The sequence below is a fragment of the Paramisgurnus dabryanus genome, chromosome 6 (genome assembly GCF_030506205.2).
Source record: "Paramisgurnus dabryanus chromosome 6, PD_genome_1.1, whole genome shotgun sequence".
In the NCBI taxonomy this organism is placed as follows: Eukaryota; Metazoa; Chordata; class Actinopteri; order Cypriniformes; family Cobitidae; genus Paramisgurnus; species Paramisgurnus dabryanus.
This window is the reverse complement of record NC_133342.1, coordinates 30,823,827-30,847,351: the sequence shown is the minus strand read 5'-3', so window position 1 is coordinate 30,847,351 and position 23,525 is coordinate 30,823,827. Positions and strand designations below refer to the sequence as shown.

The following is a 23,525-nucleotide window of genomic DNA, read 5'->3' as shown; positions in this document are numbered from 1 at the left end:
ATGCTAACATTAATAAGATTTACAATTATTAAAAAAAAAATATATATATATATATATATATATATATATATATATATATATATATATATATATATATATATATAACATATATATAAGAATGTAAATAATGCAACTATTGTGTACATACATCTTGTTCCATGGGACCTTAACCCAAAACCTTTCTGGGGCCGTATTCACAAAGAATTTTAAGGCTAAAAGTAGCTCCTAACTGCCGAATTTAGGAGCAACTCCTAAAAATAATGGGCGTGTCACTCCTAACTTTAGGACTCCTAATTTTTTTCACTAAAAGTAATTCACGAAGCATTTTAGCCCTAAAAGTAGCACCTAAGTCTGGGACAGCTTAAAAGAAGTCGAGAGGACTCCTAACTCACTAATACCTATTCACAAAGGATCTTAAAATGCCTTAGGTGCTGATCCTCCTTAACATGGACAGTTTCACCAACTCAAAAGCATTGCACATAACACTTAAAAGCACACTTTAATGTAAGCATAGGCTATTGTTTATGACATTTGTTTCATAATTCATTACATTCATGACAAGCAGGAAGTTTTTTAGAATTACATGAAACAATAATGAAATTAAATATTTAATATTATAGGCATACCTGTTGCCATGTTAGTCTGTTTAAAGGCTGCAATCTCAACCCTCTACTGCGATTGTAATGCATATACCACCGCCTCTCGCATTCGTCCGGGGTCCGCGACATAAGCGGGAATGCTGCATTGATCTGCAACAAAACCTCTCCCATCAGTTATTGCGCGGGTTGATCCGAAATGAGCGGATGCATGCGGTCACCCGCGGTTACGAGTCATCCAAAAATATTTTTTATGATATTCGGGTCGCGTTCCGTCGGGTCGTTTGAAATAAAGATGGCAATTAACTATTAAACAATTACTACTTAAAAAAAATGCGGGCCAGGGAGCGGGCGGGTTAGTTGAAAACGTTGGTCGGGTGCCAGTTGTTTTGTACATTGACCCGCGCATCACTTTCTCGCATGTGTCACGCTTAGTTTTGCTTGATATCTCAGTGCCGAATTTCCCTTTTATTACGTGTCTTTTTTCCAGAACCAACTGGGCCAGCAGCAGTAACTGATCCTGCATCCATTTGGGCTTTCTTTTTCGTTTTGGCGAGTTCATAATCCACCATCATTTATTTATTACGTTATTAGGCAGGCTTCTTTAATATGGGCAACATTTCCTTGTTTTAAGTAGTCTATTTAGGCTAATAGGATGTACATTAATCAAGCAAGTGTTAATGCAATGTCGTTTTTTATTATTAGGCAAATGGCGGTTTTCATTTGTATTAGGCTACCTTGATTTAATTTAATTAAATTCACGACTTTTCTTTTATATATGCATTTCGATGGCATTACTATTATTATTTTGTATAGGACACAGACATATTTCAATATTGTAATTCCATGATTTGGTGCGTCTGTGTTATGTTCCGCATGACAGCCCTGTCATCTAACAACCAATCACCGTGGTCATTGCGAGGCAGCTCGTGCATGAGAATTGACGTCATCCGTAGCAACGAAGACTCACTCTTAGTTTAGGAGTAATAATTTTTCCTTACTAAAAGTAGGTCTGAAAGGCGTTGTGAATAACTTTTAAGAGAAAACTCCTAGCTAAAATCTTTTAGTGCGATTTAGGAGTACTCTTAGTGATAAGATAAAATGCTTTGTGAATACGGCCCCTGAACAACATGTCTGTACAATAGGTAAAATGTATTGAATGCTTAATATAGGTACATAAATAGTTAAAGCAAAGATTTTGGATATAACAAGATTGAGCACTGCTGTAAGGAGACAGATCAACACTCAATCTTGAATTAAGTGTTTTAAATGCAATTTGAGCTTTAAGAGCACCAATGGTCCGATTCATGATTTTAGATTTCCTTTGGTGTGTAAGTGTGTATTAGTACATGTTAACAATATGCAAAAGGTACAAACCTTAAAGTAAACGATGCAAGAGTTATCGTCTCCAACGTAAATCTCTTTTCTTGGACTACAACAAACACACGGATTGTAGGCATTGTATCATTGGATTGTAGCATTTGCATTGTAGTTTCAGCACGCAATTTTGGAGATATCTGTCTTTCCCCATTTATGCATTGACTTTAGTTGTACATGACTAAAAGAACTGCCTGGGGGCGTTGAAAAGATGGCAACCTAGTGGCTTGAATTCCCTAAAGGAACTTTGGTTAAAGCCATTTACTGTAATTTAAAGAAGTGCGATTTGATACAGTTTTAACATAGACACGTAGACTGTTTTACTGTTTGCACCATGATGCCATTCTGCAATTTGATTGACAGGTTTTTGAAATGTGGTAGACAGGCTTAACAGGCATGCGTTATTAGAAACAGTCACTTTGACTCAGTTTGACTTTGAACAGTGTCCTTGCTGTTTCTGCGCATTTGTCTATCAAAAAAGGCTACATATAATTTTCTGTAATGGTCCTTAGATTCATTTGACTGTAAGTAGCAATGCACTTATAGTACATGTCAAAATCTTGAGTATTAGTTGAGGAATAGTAGACTCTTAGTGGTAGGGAAGGGTTAGGATGAGGATCAGCTGTATATACATGCTAATTCAAAATCCAGACAGAAACACACACAGAGACGAGACCCAGACTGCCTGATGGCTGTCTTTCAGGATAATAAATGGCCAGGTTTTCACTAGCTATCATTTTATTTCCTGCTCAGGTGATGGGAGAGAGCAAAGCCTGCAATATATCAGGGCACATACACGATAACACAAGTGAGGGCATACAAATCAGAGGCAGCACACGTTTCCGAATGTCAATCTTTTTCGGATGTTTGGGGTGCACTGTCAGTCGAGAGTGATGGCGTGATAAAGCGCACCTCTCTGTTATCTTTTCATGCTTTCACCCTCTGCTTTTTTCTGACATGATTAGAAAGGTTGTATAAATAAAAATAAGCGTCATAGCTGGATATTCACAAAGCTTTGATGCTTTAAAGAAACATTTCCCCTGAGATCAATTTTCTGAGAAGAGCTATTTTTATTGGGAGCTTATAAGTAAGTAGAGCTGGGTGTTCTTTTGAAGGAGATTGTTTCAGAGGGCTTTAATTACTGTATGTGTTCCTGCATGCACTTTTACTTTCTATTTATCTTTGTGGATTTTCTTAATCAATGCTTGTTTTGCCCATGTTGAGAATGAATGAGTACCTTTGCCAACAAAAGCAGTTGAAATGTTAATGTATAGTATAGTGAAGTTGCTTCATCCATATTTTAAATGTATGCATGCTGTTGCATTAAAATTAAAATAAAGTAGCATGTATTTAAAGATAACATACTGTGGTAAGCCCTTTAAAGAAACATTTTAGTTGTTTTTATGATAAAACATTTACTGTACAGTTTAAAATTGAGGCAAAACATGTTTGGGTACTTTGTGATAATATTTTATAACATGTTAAAGGGATAGTTCGGGCAAAAATGATATTAAACCCATGATTTACTCACCCCCAAGCTGTCCGAGTTGCATATGTCCATCGTTTTTCAGACAAACACATTTTCGGATATTTTGGGAAATGTTTTAGATCTTTCAGTTGATTAAATGTAATGTTACGGGGTCCACGACCTTCAAGTCCAAAAAAAGTGCGTCCATCCTTCACAAAATAAATTCAAACGGCTCCAGGATGATAAACAAAGGTCTTCTGAGGGTAATCCGCGTGGTGTTGTTGTAGAAAGATCCATATTTAAAACTTTATTAACAAAATAAATACCTTCCGGTAGCGCCGCCATCTTAGTCGCGTCAGCATTCAGGATGAGAGCTTACGCAGCCTACGGAGGCTACTCTGCTGCTGTGCCCCCGCCCTCCAAATTTGTCATACGTCACTAAGAAAAGTGCGTGCACTACGCTAATACTCTCTCCTGATTACAGAGGAGTCTAAGATGGTGGCGCTACCGGAGCAGAGAGATTGACAGAGAGATAATCATAGAAAGTTCTGCCGTCTCGCGTGCTTATCACTCACAGCTTTGATCAAAATAATTTAACAGCATAATGTTATGAAATACACATCCGTCTTGGCATTGTGTATTGTACGCATTTGTGAGGCTGCTCTACAGCGGGCTGTCCTGCAGTGTTGCCAGGTCCTCGTTTTTTTTACTGTTTTGGCACTTAACTGTTTTTGGCTTTTGGCTCATGAAGCGATCAAGTTTTTAGTGTTATTAAAGCGTGATGTTGCCGTTCCCAATATTTAGATTTTTTTAGGTGAAGCATTTGGATTTATTCGGTTTATTATTGGATTTTTCTTGTTCGCTGTTTCTTTCATGCACGATCTGGCAACACTAGTCAGCAAACGCTCGTGCCTCTGTCATTTTCTCCACCGCGCATACAGAAGACTTTTTGCCCTTCTAGGCATTTATTTTTTCATAATAAAGACCTGTCATGTCCATGATGCACGTTTAAATACTTTATTAGTTTTTCAGTTTGGTTATGTTCACACTATGCAGAGTTTCTGTAAATGCGGTTGTCACTACCTGAATTTTGCGGAAGTTAATTCGGTTGTAGAATGCGGTTGTCAGTCCTGTAAATTACTGAACTGTGTGTGTACAGAACAGGACTAAAAGGTGAAGTGACAACCGATTTAATATGCAGTGTGAACAGGGCCAGTCATTATTAAAGATATCAAGATTATGTTTCCACGGTATGTTCTTTACATTATGTAGGATGATTTTAGATGTGTTTTCACAGACTGGATGAAAAATAATTATATAAATGTATATTATTAACCCAAAACATGTTAGATCAAGCCTGAAGTGTGCTGTTTTCACAGACAGGGTGGTGATAGAGTGACACAAAATAGTCTCAGCTGAGAACCGTCTTTCAGATGCAAGATGTGAAAGTGAATGCCATGCGTGTTCTGCTTCAAAATCCCATCTGTCTGGTGGATACACACAGAGAGTCAGAAAGTTGCCCACTTAGGCCCGCAGGGTAAAGTTTACCAGAACATACTGTCACTTCTCTAAAACCAGTTTGCTTGAGCTCCAGGGACTCCCGGCCTCTGTCAGCAAAACTTCTTCTCTTCTCATGCCTTTGAAGGTTACTGCTGTGACAGCATGGACCCCGGTGCCAATGGACATTACTTTCGGCAAGCTTGTATTCTGCAGGCCTGGCTTACAAAAAAAATTCTGTGCTGAAGCGACACTGCATTAGTTTGGGTTTAAATTTGTGTTTGTTGCTGGTTTTAATGTCTGTTTGGTCAGTAGATGATCTTGTAGTAGCACATTATAACAGATTCTTAAGTGTTTCCTCTAGCCACCAGACCTGCTGTATTCAGACACCATGCTGATACACAGTTGCAAAGGTCAGCCTCCATCAGTGAATACTAGCCTTTTGGCCTTTGTTGTGTATAAAATGTTCAACAGAGCCAGCAGGGTCATTCTGTAGCTATTCTGAAACCATTCGCGCTAATTTGCTATAAAGATTTTTTATGCGTTTTGTTTGCTTTCCGTCAAATTCTTGTTATTAAAAACTTGCATAACTGTTTATTTAATGTTGAAGATTGATGATTTTCTTTCTATTTTCACTTCCAAAAAAAAAAAAAAAACTTGTAATGCACTGCAAGTCACTTTGGATAAACGCGTCTCCCAAATGCATAAATGCAAAGAAAATAAGTACAAGTTTTAATAACTTTTTTCAGTATGAGGACTATAAACGGTAAAAATTTGGACCTAGTGTCTGTGACGTCATCCATAGCTTTGTGAGAAACATTTTTCATGTCACCATCTTGGCTATGCGTAAACGCATCACTCGCAGATAACATATTAGGTGTGTTCGACATCATGCAGCGCACTGCAGACCGATCGGCTGCTGACTTGAAGCAGTGCATGCCGGTTAGTAATTTTGTCTGACTTGAGCTGACACTGAATGGTTTTAAAATACCACGAGAGTAGCCGCTAGCTCAGTCGGTGCAGCCGCTCTGAGTGGTGATGATGACACAGCTCTTTGTGATTGGTCGCCTCACTGATGAGTCATGTGCATTTCAAGTTTAATCCAACCTTCAGTTCCACTAATAAACATTATAAATTAAACAATAAGCCCCAAGAAACAGTGGGGCGTTGTTAGGCACGACGCGAAGCTAGGGTTGCCACCCTTGTCTGATAAAAAACCGGGACATATCGATGACCCGACCAATTGGTTTGCTCACAAGCCCCCTAACCCCCCCCCCCCCCCACATAGCATCATATTTCTATAGCAATGCAATTATTGGCAACACTTTACAATTCTTAATTGTTAACATTAGTTAATGTATTAACTAACATGAACTAACCATAAGCAGTATGTGTTACTGTATTTGTTAATCTTTGTTAACATTACTTAACAAAATTACAGCTATTCATGGTTTATTCATATTAATTCACAGTGCATTAACTATGTTAACAAGATTTAAATAATGTGTTATTAACATTAACAAAGATTTAAAAAATAGCTTTATAAGTGCAGTTCATTATTAGTTCATGTTAACTACACTGTAAAAAATTTCCCTGTAAAATAACAGTAAAGAGCTGGCAGCAGAGACGCCAGCAGTATACTGTTATTTTTACGGTATTTATACGTAAAATGACTTTACGGTAGTAGTCTGTAAACCAGAAAAACTGTATTGTTCTGTATTTATATAATTTACAGTAAAGAGCTGGCAGCAGAGACGCCAGCAGTATACCGTTATTTTTACAGTATTCATATGTAAAATTAATTTACGGTAGTAGTCTGTAAACCAGAAATACAGAATACTTCTGTAGTCACACTGTTAAATAATTTCACAGTCTAATACAGTAAAAAATAAATGCATTTTTCTGTGATTTATTTAGAAACTAAAATAATATTGTTTAGGTTTAAAGTAACAACCTAAACAATATTATTGTAATTTCCAAATAATCACAGAAATATGCAGCATTTTTGAAATAACATAAATTTAGTCTCTAAAAATTCTTCATTGATATTTAAAATATCAGTCTCCCATGAACTTGCCCAATGAATTCCCAGGGCTAAAGACAACTTCTTAAGATATGCATTATTGTGAATATTATGCAAAATAAGAAACAAAAACTTTCAAATCAAACACCTTTATTTCAAAGAGAAATGTCAATGTCAACATGAATACAAAAAAGGAAAGAAAATAAATCCTGTTGGACAATATTGAAAAAGCTTTCTAGTAGTAAACAGAAACAGTAGTTTCTTGCTTTAGACTATGGCAATAAACGTACGATCTTAAATTGCTCGTCAGAGAGTGCCCCTAATCCTAACCAAATGTGAAGGGCATAACCTATAGTTCACTTTTTGAAAACATACCTAAGGCCATTTTGAAACTATTATAGTACAGTAGAACATTTTGTCAGGATGTATCAATAATAAGCATAAAAAAACATTTAGGATGAAACCGTATAGGCACATGTGCCACTGCAAGCTAGACTTGCAGGTTACCTCTTAAAATTGTCCTGTGAGGTAGGTTTGTGTTTTTACATCTTAGTTCTTGTGGATGAAGAGACGATCATCACTTTAGTAGCCGCTGTTCCTCTCTGCAGCATTATTCCAGTGCTGCCACTGTCAAAGAACAAAAAACAATCATACTCATAAATAAACTAAACAATCACGAATGTAAAGTATAAACTCCAAGCAAATGCTTATAAAGTTAAAAATACCAGTATAATTGTGGCAATGCCAGACTGTCAAAAAATGAGAGAAAGATTATATACTCACCGATCTATATGAAGTTCCATTAAAAAGTCAAGGAGATTCTTCAGTAGCATGGCCACGTGTGTATTTAACTGCAGAAGATGACTTCTGGACGATCACACCTTTCTTCTTAGAGACAATCTTGTCTGATGATTTTGGCATTTGTTCCTCTCTCTTGATTTATATCAATGAAGTGCCTAAATCAAAAGCAATTAACCCTTGTGTGGTGTTCGGGTCTGTGGGACCCGTTTTTAATGTTTACTTAAAGAAAAAATATGCAATTAATTGTTGTTTCAACCTCAGATTCATTGGCCTTGGCTCATTTTCTACAAAGAACATAAAAATAAACAACTTTATAATGACTGTACACTGTACACCCCCCTACACATTTTTATTACATATGTGGTGTTCGGGTCCACTGGACCCGGGGGTAATAAGAGAGTGAAAATTGAATGTGCTATGTAACTTCACTTTGTTATTCTCCTATCTGGGACTCCTGTGAGTTCATGAGTGTGTTTGTATGTCTGTACATATGTGATGGATTCATGGCAGAGTTTTGTCCTTCTGCACTTGCTGTAACAGCGCAAAGATACAACATGTTATATATCAAGCATGAACACTTGACTGCCCCCACTGTCCCAAAAACTTTACCTTTTGTCTAAAAGGAACAATTCTACATTTTACTATTATATTCCTTACAAAATATAACCATGGTTGTATTATAGTAAAAGTGTAGTAATCATGGTAAATTGGTGTATTGATTACCATTCCTTGCCTGAACACATGAGTTTACCACAAAACCTATGGTGTGTGTGTGTTTGTGTGTGTGTGTGTGTGTATGAGTGTGTGAGAAAGAGTGAGAAATAGAGAAAGTATAATTTCATATCCAAGCATTTTCATCATTTTAGGTTGTAGCCAAAAGCAACACATTGTACTGCAGTGTGTGTGGACATAAGATAGACAGGAAGACACAGTATACGTCTATAAAATGTAAGAAATGCATATGCAACACAGCTACACAGTAAAAATCTGCTTCTTATGTGTTGTGTAGGCTGACATGAACAGGTTATGTGTTCAGTGTAGATAATGTGTTATAATACCGCATCTTTTCAGATGAGGCTTGTGCTGTGTAGACGGACACAAATGTGTACAATTTCAAACTAAGTTCAAATAATTAAATGTCAAAGTGATGAAAAACTTATTTGAGATGAAAAAGTGATGAAAATACTTATTTTATATGAACATCTGGGGGAGAATAGAACTTTCTTCTCTTATTTCATATTATCACAAAAACGAATGGCTCTTTAATCTATAAATAGTCCTGTACCAGTGGTAAATGACACATATTAACCATAAATTATGTCTATATTACTTGCAATAAGGCTAAAGTAATCATCTGTAAACAGTTATATATAAATTAGTATGACTGCATTGATTTAAGATACGAATAATACAGTGGGTCCACTAGACCCACAAACATTGTCTAAGTAACAGAAATATGAACACCACACGAGGGTTAATTGTTTTTATGTCTTTCGTCATTGCACAAATTGAGTGGATTTAAAGGAATAGTCTACCCTTTTGCCATATTAAACTATGTTATTACCTCAACCTAGACAAATTAATACATACCTATCTTTTTTCAATGCGTGCACTGTACAACATGTTGTGAATGTGTTAGCATTTAGCCTAGCCCCATTCATTCCTATGGTACCAAACAGGGAAGCCACCAAACACTTCCGTGTTTTCCTTATTTAAAGACTGTTACATGAGGAGTTATACCAGTAAGTATGGTTCCACAAAATATAACTTTTTTTTTTGGTACCATAGGAATGAATGGGGCTAGGCTAAATGCTAACACATTCACAACATGTTGTACAGTGCACGCATTGAAAAAGATAGGTATGTATTAATTTGTCTAGGTTGAGGTAATAACATAGTTTAATATGGCAAAAGGGTAGACTATTCATTTAATGACATCAAATGGAATTACAGTATAATAAAGTCTATACCCTGTGTGTGTGTGTGTGTGTGTGTGTGTGTGTGTGTGTGTGTGTGTGTGTGTGTGTGTGTGTGTGTGTGTGTGTGTGTGTGTGTGTGTGTGTGTGTGTGTGTGTGTGTGTGTGTGTGTGTGTGTGTGTGTAGATGTTGAGGCTTGAAATGTACAGTACTAATTCCATTTTATGCATAAAATACAAACACTTTAATTTAATTGTATATATCTATATAATGATGGCAGGGATTGAAGGGGTTTACCTCTGAATGAATTCCAGAGGGCAGGCTGTCTCATCTTGATACTGAAGGCTGAAAATGTAGTAGGTTGCAAACATAGCAGCAAGTCCAATTGCAAATGTTGGTGTGATGCCCTCAGAGCCCTTAAAGGTGATCATCCAACACTTAATTGTGACTTGCCTTGTTGCACTTGAAACTTAACAACATGGTAATACTTGTTACCTTGTAAACATTTGTAAACTCAAGATGAATGGATAAAATATACAATGTGTCTATCAATGATTCTAAATTAAATGTATATTACCAGGTATCAGGCGAGGACTTGCAGGAAGACTGAGAGTTGTCTCAACGTCAGCTGCAGTGGCAGATACCTGAAGGGAACAAATACATTATCCTTACCATAATAAGATTTTTAAGAAGAAAATTTATAAAAAGGACAATAATTAGTAAACACTAGGTGGAATGTAACCAAGACGTGAACGAGGTTCAAACTTCTAAATAGATTTGACATTCAAAATTTAAAGGGTAACAATTTATCTTTTTAACTCCATGTTGTCACAAGTAGCTTACATGCAGCCTTCTTTGAGCCAAAAAAATATTTACACCTCTCTTTTTACATATGTAGTAGTACTCCCACAAACTAGTACACACATTGCATTCACAAAGAGTCCAGAAAGACAATATTTTCACACCAATTTGGCGTTTAAAAAGAAAAATGCAAAGCCTTGACTATTCAACTTTAACCAAACTACAATTAGCTTTATTTTCTTGTTAACTGTTTGTAAAACACTTTTCATTAAAAGTCGACACAAACAAAATAAAACTCGCCAAAACCATCTTGGATAGTCGATGTTCAAATAATCCTATGGTTTGGTTAAAGTAAATTTTTTAATAAGTGTTGTTTCTCAAATTCAGAAGTAGCCTACGGCTAACTTTACCAAAATTAAACAAAATAGCACTCAAAAGTAATATTGTTTTGGCTATTCAAATCTAAGCCTTACTGTTCAATGACATGTTTAAATCCCTAGCAAGAGAAGCTTCTATCAGTTGATATCAAGCATTTTTGGCAATATGAATAAGATTTGAATTACCGTTTCATTTGTAGATGCAAGACCCGATGAATTTGATGAAGAACACTTGAGAATGTGCAGCACGTCATCTAAATTGTACGTCCTCTTCTGAAAAATCTCCAATCCAAATAATGGTTCCCGAAATTCCATCCAGGGGTTAATGACAAATTACTTCTGTATTTTTTTAAAGAAAATTGACCAAAAGCAAAAGGCTAGCCTCAATTTATAAAACTAATATTGCTTCTGACCGTGCTCCAAATTCCCCAGTCAACATGCATTTTCGAGAAAATACTGTATTGTCCTGTAATTTAAAACATCAACTTACTGTTGAGGGCCTCTGTCTTGTTGCTCCAATTTAAGCAGCCCACAATGCATTGCTAATTACAGTACTAAACTGTTTAACATGAAAACAGTATTTTAGTGTTGAAAATTGGCTGTAAATTTACGGCAATTGCTTACAGTGTAATGTAGTAAACTAATGTTAACTAATGAACCTTATTGTAAAGTGTTACCCAATTATTTGTTAATTATATTAAAATATGTAAATCACTTTTACAATTTATATAAGCTCCTTATACTATTAATGTAAACTGTTTTATTTATATTCCATTTAAACAGGTCTAAATAGCAACTAGCGGCCTGAAATATTAAATTAAACTTGTTGAACTCACCTCTCAACATGTTTTTTACAATCATTTTAACCCCCCTGGGCAATGCTGAAGTGACTGTTATTGTTATTACTTTAAACTCTTTTAAGACAGGGGTACACTTTCGTGTAGTCTGGTGTAAAATGTGTCTTATATTTTCACTTTTGGGGCGCTGACGGCGCTCCTGTTTCTAGATAATTCAGTTCGGGAGAAGAGATAAAAGCCCGCCCACGCTGACAATTGATTGGTTGATTTACCGAAACAGGCCAATCAGGATGCTCTCTGTCTTACATGCGCTTATTGAGGCACACACATACACAGACGCAAGGTCTCCTTCTCTGCCGTGCGCGCACTAAATAATATATTCACATAGCTTTCGAAAACCTGGACATTCAGTGTCCCGGGAGAGTTGATAATTTTCCCGGGACAGGTTAGTAAAAAGAAGGACAATCCTGGTAAAACCGGGACAGGTGGCAACCCTACGCGAAGCGGAGTGCCTAAAACCCCCTTAGCTGTTATAAAATGCACTGTAACCCCACTGTTTCGTGGGACTTATTGCTTTTATAAAACGGTTACTTCATATGCATAACGTTAATGGGATTTTATAAAATAAAACACAAATAAGCTGTAATTATATTAGTACAAATATTAGTCTTCCGCCAAACAAAGTAGTTCCTCAGAATCAAGAGTGGCTGCAACAGAGCACAGTTCACAACCAACACAGATGCAGCAAAGACACAATGAAAATATGATTTAAGACTGTGGTGTTTATTTTATAAATCAACATTCATCTAATTTATACATGAACATTTATATCGTGCAACTGTTGAAGTGATGCTCAAATATGCTTGGAAGCATGCTGAACTCTTTCCCCGTCAGCGTTTTTTAGTTTAATCCCTTACAGAAAAAATTATCTTATTTAAATAAACATAAAATATCAAATAAAAGAACAGACCATCCGCTTTCAAACAACAACAACAAAAAAAAGTTTCACCCTACCTTCATTTGTTCTCTTATCACCTCTCAACTTTTCAGCTAAAAGCGGAGATAATTCCATTTTTGTGAAGAACTTTTGTAAGAGATCAGATTCAGAGCCATCAAAACTTACACGTCACGCTAAATCCACCGAGTGAATGCGTCAGTGTTTAAGTTGGGTAAGATTGCCATCTAGTGGATAATAGCGGAAATATCAATTTAAGACAAAAACAACTCAGAGAACGTTTTCTCTTTATTGACGAAATGACTTAACACTATCTATGACATTTATCTGGATATCGCCATAATTGTGCAAATGTAGAAAAATTAAAATATGATTATAGACTGTGGTGTTTATTTTCATAAATCAGTACGCAGCAACAGTGGCGCAGTGATACTTATGTAATGCGGTCTGAACCATGGGTTTACCGGGGTATTTTATCACGGCTTAGAACGCTTTTCAACCAATCAGAATGAAGAACCAGAACAAGCCGTTTTATAATCATGTTTTTATAACAGGAAAAAAACACGTTAAAATGCATAAATATGTTATATTTTGTCGTGTAATAAAAGAAAAATGAAAATACCAAACTTTATTGGTATTTTAATTATGTAGGCTTGTTTCCCATTATTTTCGGGTATACAGTATAAGCAGCAATTTAAATATTTCATATAAAATGTTTCTGGTTGGAACTTTTTATTAAAAGGTTTGTTTTTTATTAAATTCAGCATCTAATTCACTTCATTCACGATAAAAAAAGGAATCACGGCACACACGTCACTACGGCAAGCAGCAGGTGTCCGGTTTGACGTCTCCGTCTTCAGCTCCTCCCTCGACTGCAAGCGGCAAACCTCGCTGATCGATCTGCGCAGCACCGGATGATCTCGAACACACCTATTGAAAATGGACAAAGAGGCGGGACATTGGGGGAACTGAGGTGCCTGGTTTGCAGAAACCACATTCGCTTAGCATAACGGTAGTGACAGCAGCCACTCAAGTGGTCATGCCCTTAACTATGCAGAACTTTAAGGGTTAATATAATTTAAACGGATGAGTTACAAAAAAATTCACCCCCTCACAGTTGTCATGAAGGGCAAAATTAGCTACCAAAAACCCTTTTTTGCACCAGGTTGTAAACATATTTATTTCTGCTGTAAAGTTGACCATTTTAACATGGGGGTCTATGGGATTGACCCCCTTTTGGAGCCTTTATGTAGCACGACTGACTGCCGTAGAGCTGCAAGTTGGACGTAAGGTCATCTCGGTGTATATTCATGGAGTGAAGTCATTGCGGATAGAAATAGCCCAGAGGTGTGTGTGAGTGTATGTGAGGATATTGGATGACTGTGTCCTAGCTTCACGCACAGCAAATGTTCCATCAGACTGCCTTGAAACAAAAAGCAAAGTTAAAGGAGCCTTTGGAGATTTTGCTGTCCCCTCTGGCCATGTGGACAGAGAAGCATCCCGTCTTTCTTTGATTTTTAACATCTGTGTAGTTTGAGAGAATTGATGCCCTGGAGGGACATTTCTCTTACAAAACCAAAAAGGACACAGTGGAGAGCATTAGACAGACATGTTCAACTGTGGATTTTAAGTTGATATAGTTATAAACTGCTCTTCATGGAAAGACTTTTGGTGCCTATTTTGTCAGTTTTCATGTAGTCACATAATATTCGTCTGGTTTGTGTTCATAGCCCATAGGGATGCATTGTTTCAAAATCAAGGGACCACAGCTACACTCTAAAAAACAAACGGTGCTATATAGCACCAAAACAGTTGCTTTGGATCGTAACGATAGAAGAACCATTTTTAGTGCCATATATCACCGGTGAAGAACCAGTGAAGCACCAGTGAAGCACCAGTGAAGCACCTGTGTAGAACCATGTAGTGCTATGTAGAACCATATGTGGTGCTATATGGCCCCTATATGGTTCTACACTGGTGCTTCACTGGTGCTTCACTGGTGCTTCACTGGTGCTTCACTGGTTCTTCACCGGTGCTATATGGCACTAAAATGGTTCTTCTATCGTTACGATCCAAAGCAATTGTTTTGGTGCTATATAGCACCGTTTGTTTTTTTAGAGTGATTGGTGCTATTTCATACCAGGCATTGTTTTGAGACCAAATTTTTTTTAGGACAAATCAAGTTATGTTTACTGTCTTGGGCTGAGCTTGTCCCGGTGCAGTTTTAGGAGGAATACAGCCATACTCACAAACTGTAAAAAAGCTGGTTCAACTTAAAGAAGTTACTTGGTTAGGGATGGCAAAAAACTAAAAATGTTCTTGACCGACCACCGGACCTCATTAGCCGGTTGAAACCGGTTAACCGATTAGTTTAAAATATGCTACACTGTTTGAAAGCCTGCAATTTCACAACTCTGTCGCATCTCTCTGCTGCCTCCTGCTCACACACAACGCCCTTCCACTTACGTCACTTTTTTTTAAATCCCCTACAGCGTTAAACATGAGTCTCGAAAACGCGGCGCAGAGGAGCTTGTACGTAATCTGAGGACTAATGGCTTTTTAGTTTTATATTTGCTTTTTATTTATTAAATACATGCAATTGGTTGATGAAACATTTAATAAAATTAAGATACAATTTATACAAAACAAAATTCACTTTAAAGAAACGCTTTCTACAAAGCAAAACGTAATTAAGTGGTAAAAATCATGTCTGACGATTTACAAAAACAAAACCTAATCTGCACTTTAGTGTTAAAAGACATTAATGTTAATCATTTGGAATACAATCAGGAGAGACTTTTGTTTTAATTATTTTATTGCTGTATTTTATTAAACCATAAGCCCCGCAAAAGTGGGTTAACAGTGCATTTTATAACAGCTAAGGGGCGTTGTTTAGAACCTACAGTAAAACCCCCTTAGCTGTTATAAAATGCACTGTAACCCCACTGCTTCGCGGGGGTTATTGCTTTTATAAAAGGTTACTTCATATGCATAACGTTAGTGGGATTTTATAAAATAAAACACAAATAAGTTGTAATTATATTAGTACAAATATTACTCTTCCGCCAAACAAAGTAGTTCCTCAGAATCAAGAGTGGCTGCAACAGAGCGCAGATCACAACCAACACAGACGCAGCAAAGACACGATGAAAATATGATTTAAGACTATGGTGTTTATTTTATAAATCACCATCCATCTAATTTATTAAATAACATTTATATTGTGCAACTGTTGCAGATATTATACTTTTGTAATGCGGTCTGAACCGTGGGTTTACCGGGGTATTTTATCACGACCTAGAACGCGTTTCAACCAATCAGAATGAAGAACCAGAACTGCCCGTTTTATAATTACTATTCGAATGAAGGATTTTACAAAATATTTTTATTTTATATGCTGGAATATGCAGAAATTTAAGTTAGCAGAAGAAGGACTTTCTTTATTTCATTAAAATATGGTGGAATGTGCAGAAAGTAGGTTTAAATGTTCAGCAATTTTCTTCAAGTCTGAGACTGTTGCATTTAATTAAATTTTAGCTTGATGCAATGTGAATAAAGTTAAAATATAATAAAATAGTAAAACTAATAAAACAAGTTATGTGTGCACATGATGTGCTACCACTGTATTTAAGCATTGTACCACATAAGTTGCAACTTACATCTGTGTCATTCTTTTTGGTGAAATGGTCCCACACACTACTTTTCTTTGCAAGCTTCATCCTGTCGTCTCGATTGCTTTAGCCTGTAGTGTTTACTTTTCGCAAAGCTTGTGGGCGCACGAACCAACCCAAACGCTGTGACCTTGCGCCAGAACCCAAACGCTGTGACCTTGCGCCAAATGTTTTTAGTAAAACATAAGTAAAACAAGCGAGTTATGAAAAATCGAATGTGAGGGATTTATTCACTTCACACAAAAGATCCTGGAAATTGGAATGAGATTGCTAACTGTAGTAGCTTTTAGTCCACTGTTTATAATAGCCTAATTTAGAGATCACTTTTTTTAACTGACAACTTTGACCGGTTAAGTTGATACGGTCAACCATCAGTCAAACAGTCATTGGTTAACATCCCTACCTGGTTGCCTCAAACTTTTAAGTTAATTCAGCTTAAAAATATTAGTTGGCATCACAATTTGTAAAAAAAATGTAACTAATATTTTTTAAGAACACTTATTTACCATGTACATTTCCTTTGGTGTGTAAGTGTGTATTAGTACATGTTAACGATATGCAAAAGGTACAAACCCCAAAGTAAACGATGACGCGAGTTATCGTCTCCAATGTAAATCTCTTTTCTTGGACTACAACAAACACACAGATTGTAGGCAACAGTTCACTTCCTGGGATTGGTGATGTAGTTTTAACCATAAACCACGCAAACACATTGTATTGTATGAAATGTGTGTACTTTAATCAATTTTTAAGGCAACCAGGTAACTTAAATTTTTAAGTTGCACAAACATTTTTTTACAGTCCACATTCCTACTACGATTGTACAATTTTCGCAGTATGTATGCATACTGTACAAAGTCAAATTCAGTAGGGAACTGTGAGACATATTAGTATACTGCTTACAGCATGCCTGTGGGGTATACAGTATAATGTATACTAACTTCTACTTAAAAATGACAGTAATGGTATGTAAAGCTTTATTTCATATGCCACAATAAACTGTAAAAACTGTAGTGTGGTCACATGACCATTCATGTTGTTGAGTTAGTGGCATCCATCTTGGTCATGAACATGGTTTATTAGCATTTTAATCCTATTTTTTGTAAAAATGTCATTTTTCGTTGTTCAATTACAAATGCAAGGTCATTTTAAAGCATTGCATTATGGGATATAGCATTGTATTCCATTCTAAACCCAGACAATGTGCGGATAAAGAGGAGGAGTGTATTTATGGAGGGTTGTAAGAGAATACGTTTCCATGGTCAACCATTGTGACATGTTTTATGACCACTCCTCTCTTTTCCTTTTGCTTTATCGCATCTTTCTCTTTCGCTCTCAATCTCTTCAATCTTTTCTCCTTGCTCTTCTTTAAATCTGCAAGCAGGACATGAAGTAGTAACATAATGATTTTAATTCCCCTCCATTCCAAGGGTTTAATGAAATTAAATAAATTGCCGGAAGGAGGAGAGATCTAGAGAAATTCCCATTTAATCTAATCGTGGACAGGGTGCACTGGACTGAAACAGATCTCCAGTCAACACTATTAATTATTACTTTACCATTCAAAGCCCAATGTTCACTTAATCATACATTGACTTGTTGGTTAATAGAGACACTGCAAGTTAATATATCATTACCATATGGGTCAATAACGTGATGCTCATTTACTTTTTCATCAAAATGTGATCATTTAATAGAAACTGGAATATATGCCCAACTGTGGATACGTTTAGCAAAGACCCATAAAGAATAATACAATTCTTGAAAAATAAATTGTGAAGCTCTCCATGTATGAGTGAGAAACAGTCAACATTATTTATTGTTATGGTGTGATAATATTATTATTATTTCAGTTGCAGTCATTGTGGAGTTATACATGTGTTCTTCCTCTTTTCTCCTTTCTCTTTATTCCTTGAGGTGTTGTAATGCTTTTTCTGTCTCCAAGGTCGAGGTTAATTTAGAGCAGCATCTTGTGTTTGTTCCCGACCAAGAGAAATCTCATTTTTCTGTGCAAAAGCAAAGCGGTCCATTCGAACACAAATCATTGAGATATTCTGCATGGATTGTCAAGGTCGTTACACATCACAGCGTTTCGCTTTTCCCCAATCATACGACTCTGAATGCATGCCATTGGCGGAGTAATCACGGCTGTCTGAGCCGAGCACCAGAGGTCTGACAGTTCAAGGAACACAGCTGCGAACGTACCCGATAAGATCTGAAAATGCTGAAGGAATAAACACCAGAATACTTGTGTTAACACTTGTTATGATGAACACATCAAGAACGATGATATTAACCATCCTCTTATGTAAGACTCGTGGGTGTTTAGCCAAAATACTGCAGGTGCCCGGAACAGGATGAGCCATACAAATGGAAATGTACCAAAACAGGCACAGTTGTCCTCCCTTTTTATGATGGTTTCATATATCCGAGGCTGGGTTGTTTCTGGCCAAAACTCAAGTCAGGGCAGAAGAGCTAAAAATATCTTGATAAGCAACAACCTCCAGTCCTGTTAAGTACAGAAGCTGAGCAAGAAGAAATAATACAAATATTTAACAGCACAACTCTTCCTCGTGCACTTATAGGAAGTTATTACCAAGTCTGACCTTACTGAATAGGGAACCTGTTTTATTTGTACAGATTTGTACATTGTGAAATGTATGATTATAATTAAAACACCACTAATCTACTAACATCACTGGGAAAAAGCAGCTCGTACTAATGTATGAATAAGATTTTACAAAATATGCATACACTTAAACAAGCTAATAGTAATAATATTGTATTATTTACTAGGCTACTGTGGTGTATATAATGTGTTTAGTATTATTTACAGAAAACTATTTTGTTAGTTTTGTTTATACTGTACATCTTATGACAAAAGTGATACGTTCTGAATATTCTATAATAATAATTCTATAATAATATATAATAACTAATTTGGGCCGCTTCTCCATTTATTTTTATTTGTTATCTGACGATGACACCAAGGTAACCGCAGTGTAGGGATGCAACTAACGGTTATTTTAATAATCGCTTAATCTGTCGATTATTTTTTCGATTAATCGATGAATAATAAAAAGCATTAATTTCCAACCCTTTATTCAAAAATAGATCTTAAATCTTCAGAAAGTGCACAAACATTTTGTTCCTGGAACATTCCGAAGCTGTTAAAGTAATAATAATAAAATAAAATAAAAATGGACTAACACAAAAAACATACACATGTATGATTTATATCTGCCAAATATATAGACTTTTTAAAATTTAAGTGCACTTGAGCTGCCAGAACAATAAATAATTTATAAAAAATAAAGAACAATACAAATCAGAAGCAAAATTATCTGCCAATGGGGTAACAAAAATAATCTTAATGAGATAAGACCCTTATGCCTCATTTGAGATCGTTTAGAGTCCTTTGAAACTCTGTTTAAAAAATTTAAGTATTGAGTTAAGTGTTGGGGTCCATTCAAGTCCATTAAAATGAGAAAAATCCTGGAATGTTTTCCTCAAAAAACATAATTTCTTCTTGACTGAACAGAGAAAGACATCAACATTTTGGATGACATTGTGGTGAGTAAATTATCTGGATTTTTTTTAAGAAAATTGACTTATCTTTTAAAACAAACTGATTGCAAGTGACCAAATATTTAATGTTTCTTTGTGGTCTTTTTCACACATTTAGTGGATTCGTCTGTGACGTTTATTAATCCTCTCTCTTACTGGCTCTTCCATTGTTTATACCTCTCGTTCTCTCATTATAATCTCATCCAAACGCCCTCAGAAATCTCCCACAGTGTCTTTATCTAGGTCAAGAAACCCAGAGATTACCTTCAACCTAATAATACAAGAGCAAGGCCTTTGTTATAAATAATGCAGCTAGAGGGATTGAAGTTGATCAGAATTAAATAAATCATACGACCCCACAAGTACAGTACACACAGCCGCACGCATGCATGCCTCGTTCTCCCCAAAAGGATTTCCATCTAATCAAATGCTTTAAGAAAGCCATCATCCTCCGGAAAGACAAGCTCCAGCGACAAGATGCTCGCATGACAAACATTAGATTTGTACTGATGCCAGGACCTGGAGCCAAGCAGGGAGATTAGAATGGTTAGATTGTTCAAGCAATCGTGAGTTTCTCAAAGCTGTAGCTATTTAAACAAATGGGATTGTTCTGCAGTCAGGGGTTTGTGTGGAGATGCCCAGCCTTGCTGTTCTCTTCAACAAAAGCTCCCAGAAGAATTCACAGCTATTGAGTTTTACCCTTCGCTTTTTCATTGCGGCTTGTTTTTTGCTCGTTTGGCATTTTTGGCATTCCTATTTGTTAATGGCTTTTTGATTCAATTTAGCTGCTGGATGTTCATTGTTTGCTAATAAGTGAATGTCACTGATAGTGATGTTGATACTAACAGGCATAACAAAACCTTATTAGCAATAGCAAAATACCAAATATATACAAAATGTAGCAAAAGATAAGGTTCTTTCATATTTTTTAAATAACATAAAGCTGGGGTTTTCAAACTGGGGTCCGGTGACCTTCAGGGGGTCCCTAGGAAAAATCCAAAAGAAAAATTAAGCTTAAGAAAAAAAAGATTAGATTTTTTTAGATGTTTATTTCTCATTTCTTGCTACATGCATTTCAGAATCATTTATATTTGCTATCTTTCTAGTGTGTGGTTCTTATTACAGTCCCCTTTATCTCACTTATTGGGTTTATAATACAGGATTCCTGGTAAAGCTGCTATGAAACAAGAGATATTGTGAAAGTTTCTGCAGTACAAATACATTTGAATTAAAAATGTTTAGCCAATAATACTATATATACACATAGAAATATATAAATTGCTAATTAATTTTAGGTAGGGGGTCCCTCAGAAAAGGTTCATCATGTTTGGTGGTCCTTGGTATCATAAAGTTTAAATACCTTTTTTCAAACTGAAACGTTCTTCGGATGTCAAAAGTTCTTTATGGAACTGTTCACTTTCTTCTTTGGCATTGTAAAGCACATTTATTTTAAGAGTTTATGGCTGTCCAAAAATATGCATTTGTATAAATGATTTATTAATGCGATAAATTCATGTTTCCCTAAACCACCTTAAAGGGACTCTCCACTTTTTTTGAAAATATGCACATTTTCCAGCTCCCCTACAGTTAAACATTTGATTTTTACTGTTTTGGAATCAATTCAGCCGATCTCCGGTTCTGGCGGTACCACTTTTATCATAGCTTAGCATAATCACTATCTGATTAGACCATTTAGCATCACGCTCTAAAATAACCAAAAAGTTTGGTATTGATATTACGCAGTGCCCGAAAGCAGTACCCTGCTATTGAAAGTTACCAAAGGGACCATTTTCAGGAGCTGCGTAATATCATTGCGCCTGCTGCAGCCATGTTACGTCACCAAAGTCCTTGATTGTTACGCCAGAATGAAAGTATAGTTCCTAGCCATATCTGCCTAGAAAATCACAACTTTTAATTTTCTTTCAGTCTTAGTACGCGATGTAACTACAGAAGAGTCAAGTTTTAAATAGGAAAAATATTGAAACTCTTTGGTTGTTTTTGAGCGTGATGCTAATGGTCTAATCAGATTCAATGGATTGTGCTAAGCTATGCTAAAAGTGGAAGCGCCAGACCCGGAGATCAGCTGAATGCATTCCAAAACGGTAAAAATCAAATGTTTACCTGTAGGGGAGCTGGAAAATGAGCATATTTTCTAAAAAAGTGGAGTGTCCCTTTAACACAAGAACACAGTTTTTTTACGCAACTGACTGAAGTTTTGGACACAGCCAAAAAAGAAAAGAAAAGAAAATGTGTTTGAAGTAATTTGAGGTCTGCGACGTCCTAAGCTTTTGAAACGATGGCCATTACTTAGTCATCAGACTCCGATTTGACTGCATGAGCCCAATCAATCGATCGATATGAAATCTCATACATGCTAACCTTAATGTTCCTCTCTTGTTCTCTCAGAATCACACTAAATGGGATGAAAGTGTCTCGGCCTGATGTGAGAATCGGCCGCTACAGAATGATCAAGCATGAGAGAGACAAACACAATGAACCGAACCCCCAGAGGTAAGACCGGCTCTTCTTCATCATCATCCCTGCGGAGTTTGAAGCCAAAATCTTTCCTGCCTCCGCCTGAGAATCTGAAATCTGCTGGGAAGTTTTAAATTGTACCACTTATCCATTTATTTTGGCTTATTGATCTGAAGCCCAGCAGTGCCGTTTGAGGATAATATTTGAGGCATAGCTTGATATTTTTGACATTTTACAGACTTTTCTCAGATTGTATTTGTGTATTTAGTTTAGCACCATAGCTAGCCAGCATCTGACCACAGGGGTCAGGTGTATATATTGTTTATACCACAGGGCTGTTGGATGCTTTATTCTGATTGGTTGAGAAATGTTCCATGGGTATGCGTTATTATTCGATAAACGCACACCTGACCTGTCAAATGTCTGAAAAATAACCACCAGAGTAATGTCTGTTGTAGCCGTGGTATAAGCGAAATAATTGGCTTCAGTCCTTTGAATTATTTGAAAATAATCCACACCCAAGATATCCACACCCACAGTACTGTGCAAAAGTCTTAGGCCACCATACCTGAATTAGATTTGTTATCAGAAATAAACCACTGTAAAAGGACTCTGATGTAATTCCACCGGAAGTTACGTTTAGCCCACAAAAGCCGCTTTTTTATGTCGTTTCTGCTGAAACCGTCTATAAATCATTTTGTAAGTCATCATTGCAAGTTTGTTTTATCCTTTTCCTACATACTGTTTGGATTTGTGTGTTTATTCCAACTGGTGGATGTCTTTCATGCATGAATAGCTCAGACGGTGTAAAATAACCAGTCAATAGGCCCATCTGTAGGCGCTGGGCTTGCCAGATTGTTCCCAGGTAAAAAAAAACCTTTACAGAGAAGCAACTAATTGCAAAACGATTCCTGCCATTGCAGGTTGGTTCACTCTTTCACGGTGGTTGTCAATCTTGGGAGAGCTCTAAGCGAAATGGCGGGACAGAAGCAAAGGAATGCTATTAAAAGTTTGGATTGGTCTTTTTCTTTAGTAAAAGGTTTCATTCACTGTGCAAAAGATAAGAGACAGTCATTTATTCTCTTTTGCTCCATGTAATTCTTATTCTCCCTTCCTTGATCTGTCTTTCTGATTCGCTCATGTCTCTCTCCCACTTTATTCTCTCTCTCCCAACGAGTGCCTCAGACAATTGAAGTAATGAGT

The 23,525-nt window shown here is 36.4% G+C and overlaps 1 protein-coding gene and 2 long non-coding RNA genes across 3 annotated transcripts in view; 2 read left to right on the top strand and 1 right to left on the bottom strand.

Annotated features, from left to right (window-relative positions):
• Positions 1-23,525, top strand: part of b4galt2 (UDP-Gal:betaGlcNAc beta 1,4- galactosyltransferase, polypeptide 2) — a 160,058-nt gene that overhangs the window by 124,870 nt on the left and 11,663 nt on the right. The window contains exon 6 of the mRNA XM_065276589.1: positions 22,254-22,358. Coding sequence (XP_065132661.1) covers positions 22,254-22,358 — 105 coding nt within the window. The remainder of the gene's footprint in view (positions 1-22,253; positions 22,359-23,525) is intronic.
• Positions 7,332-10,392, bottom strand: LOC141282302 (uncharacterized). Its single transcript, XR_012336857.1, has 4 exons — positions 10,257-10,392; positions 9,977-10,148; positions 7,745-7,917; positions 7,332-7,588 (listed from the first exon to the last, which is right to left on the bottom strand). It is a non-coding gene; the product is annotated as an uncharacterized lncRNA (long non-coding RNA).
• LOC135767012 (uncharacterized) lies at positions 9,965-11,122 on the top strand. Its single transcript, XR_010541866.2, has 3 exons — positions 9,965-10,102; positions 10,260-10,436; positions 11,058-11,122. It is a non-coding gene; the product is annotated as an uncharacterized lncRNA (long non-coding RNA).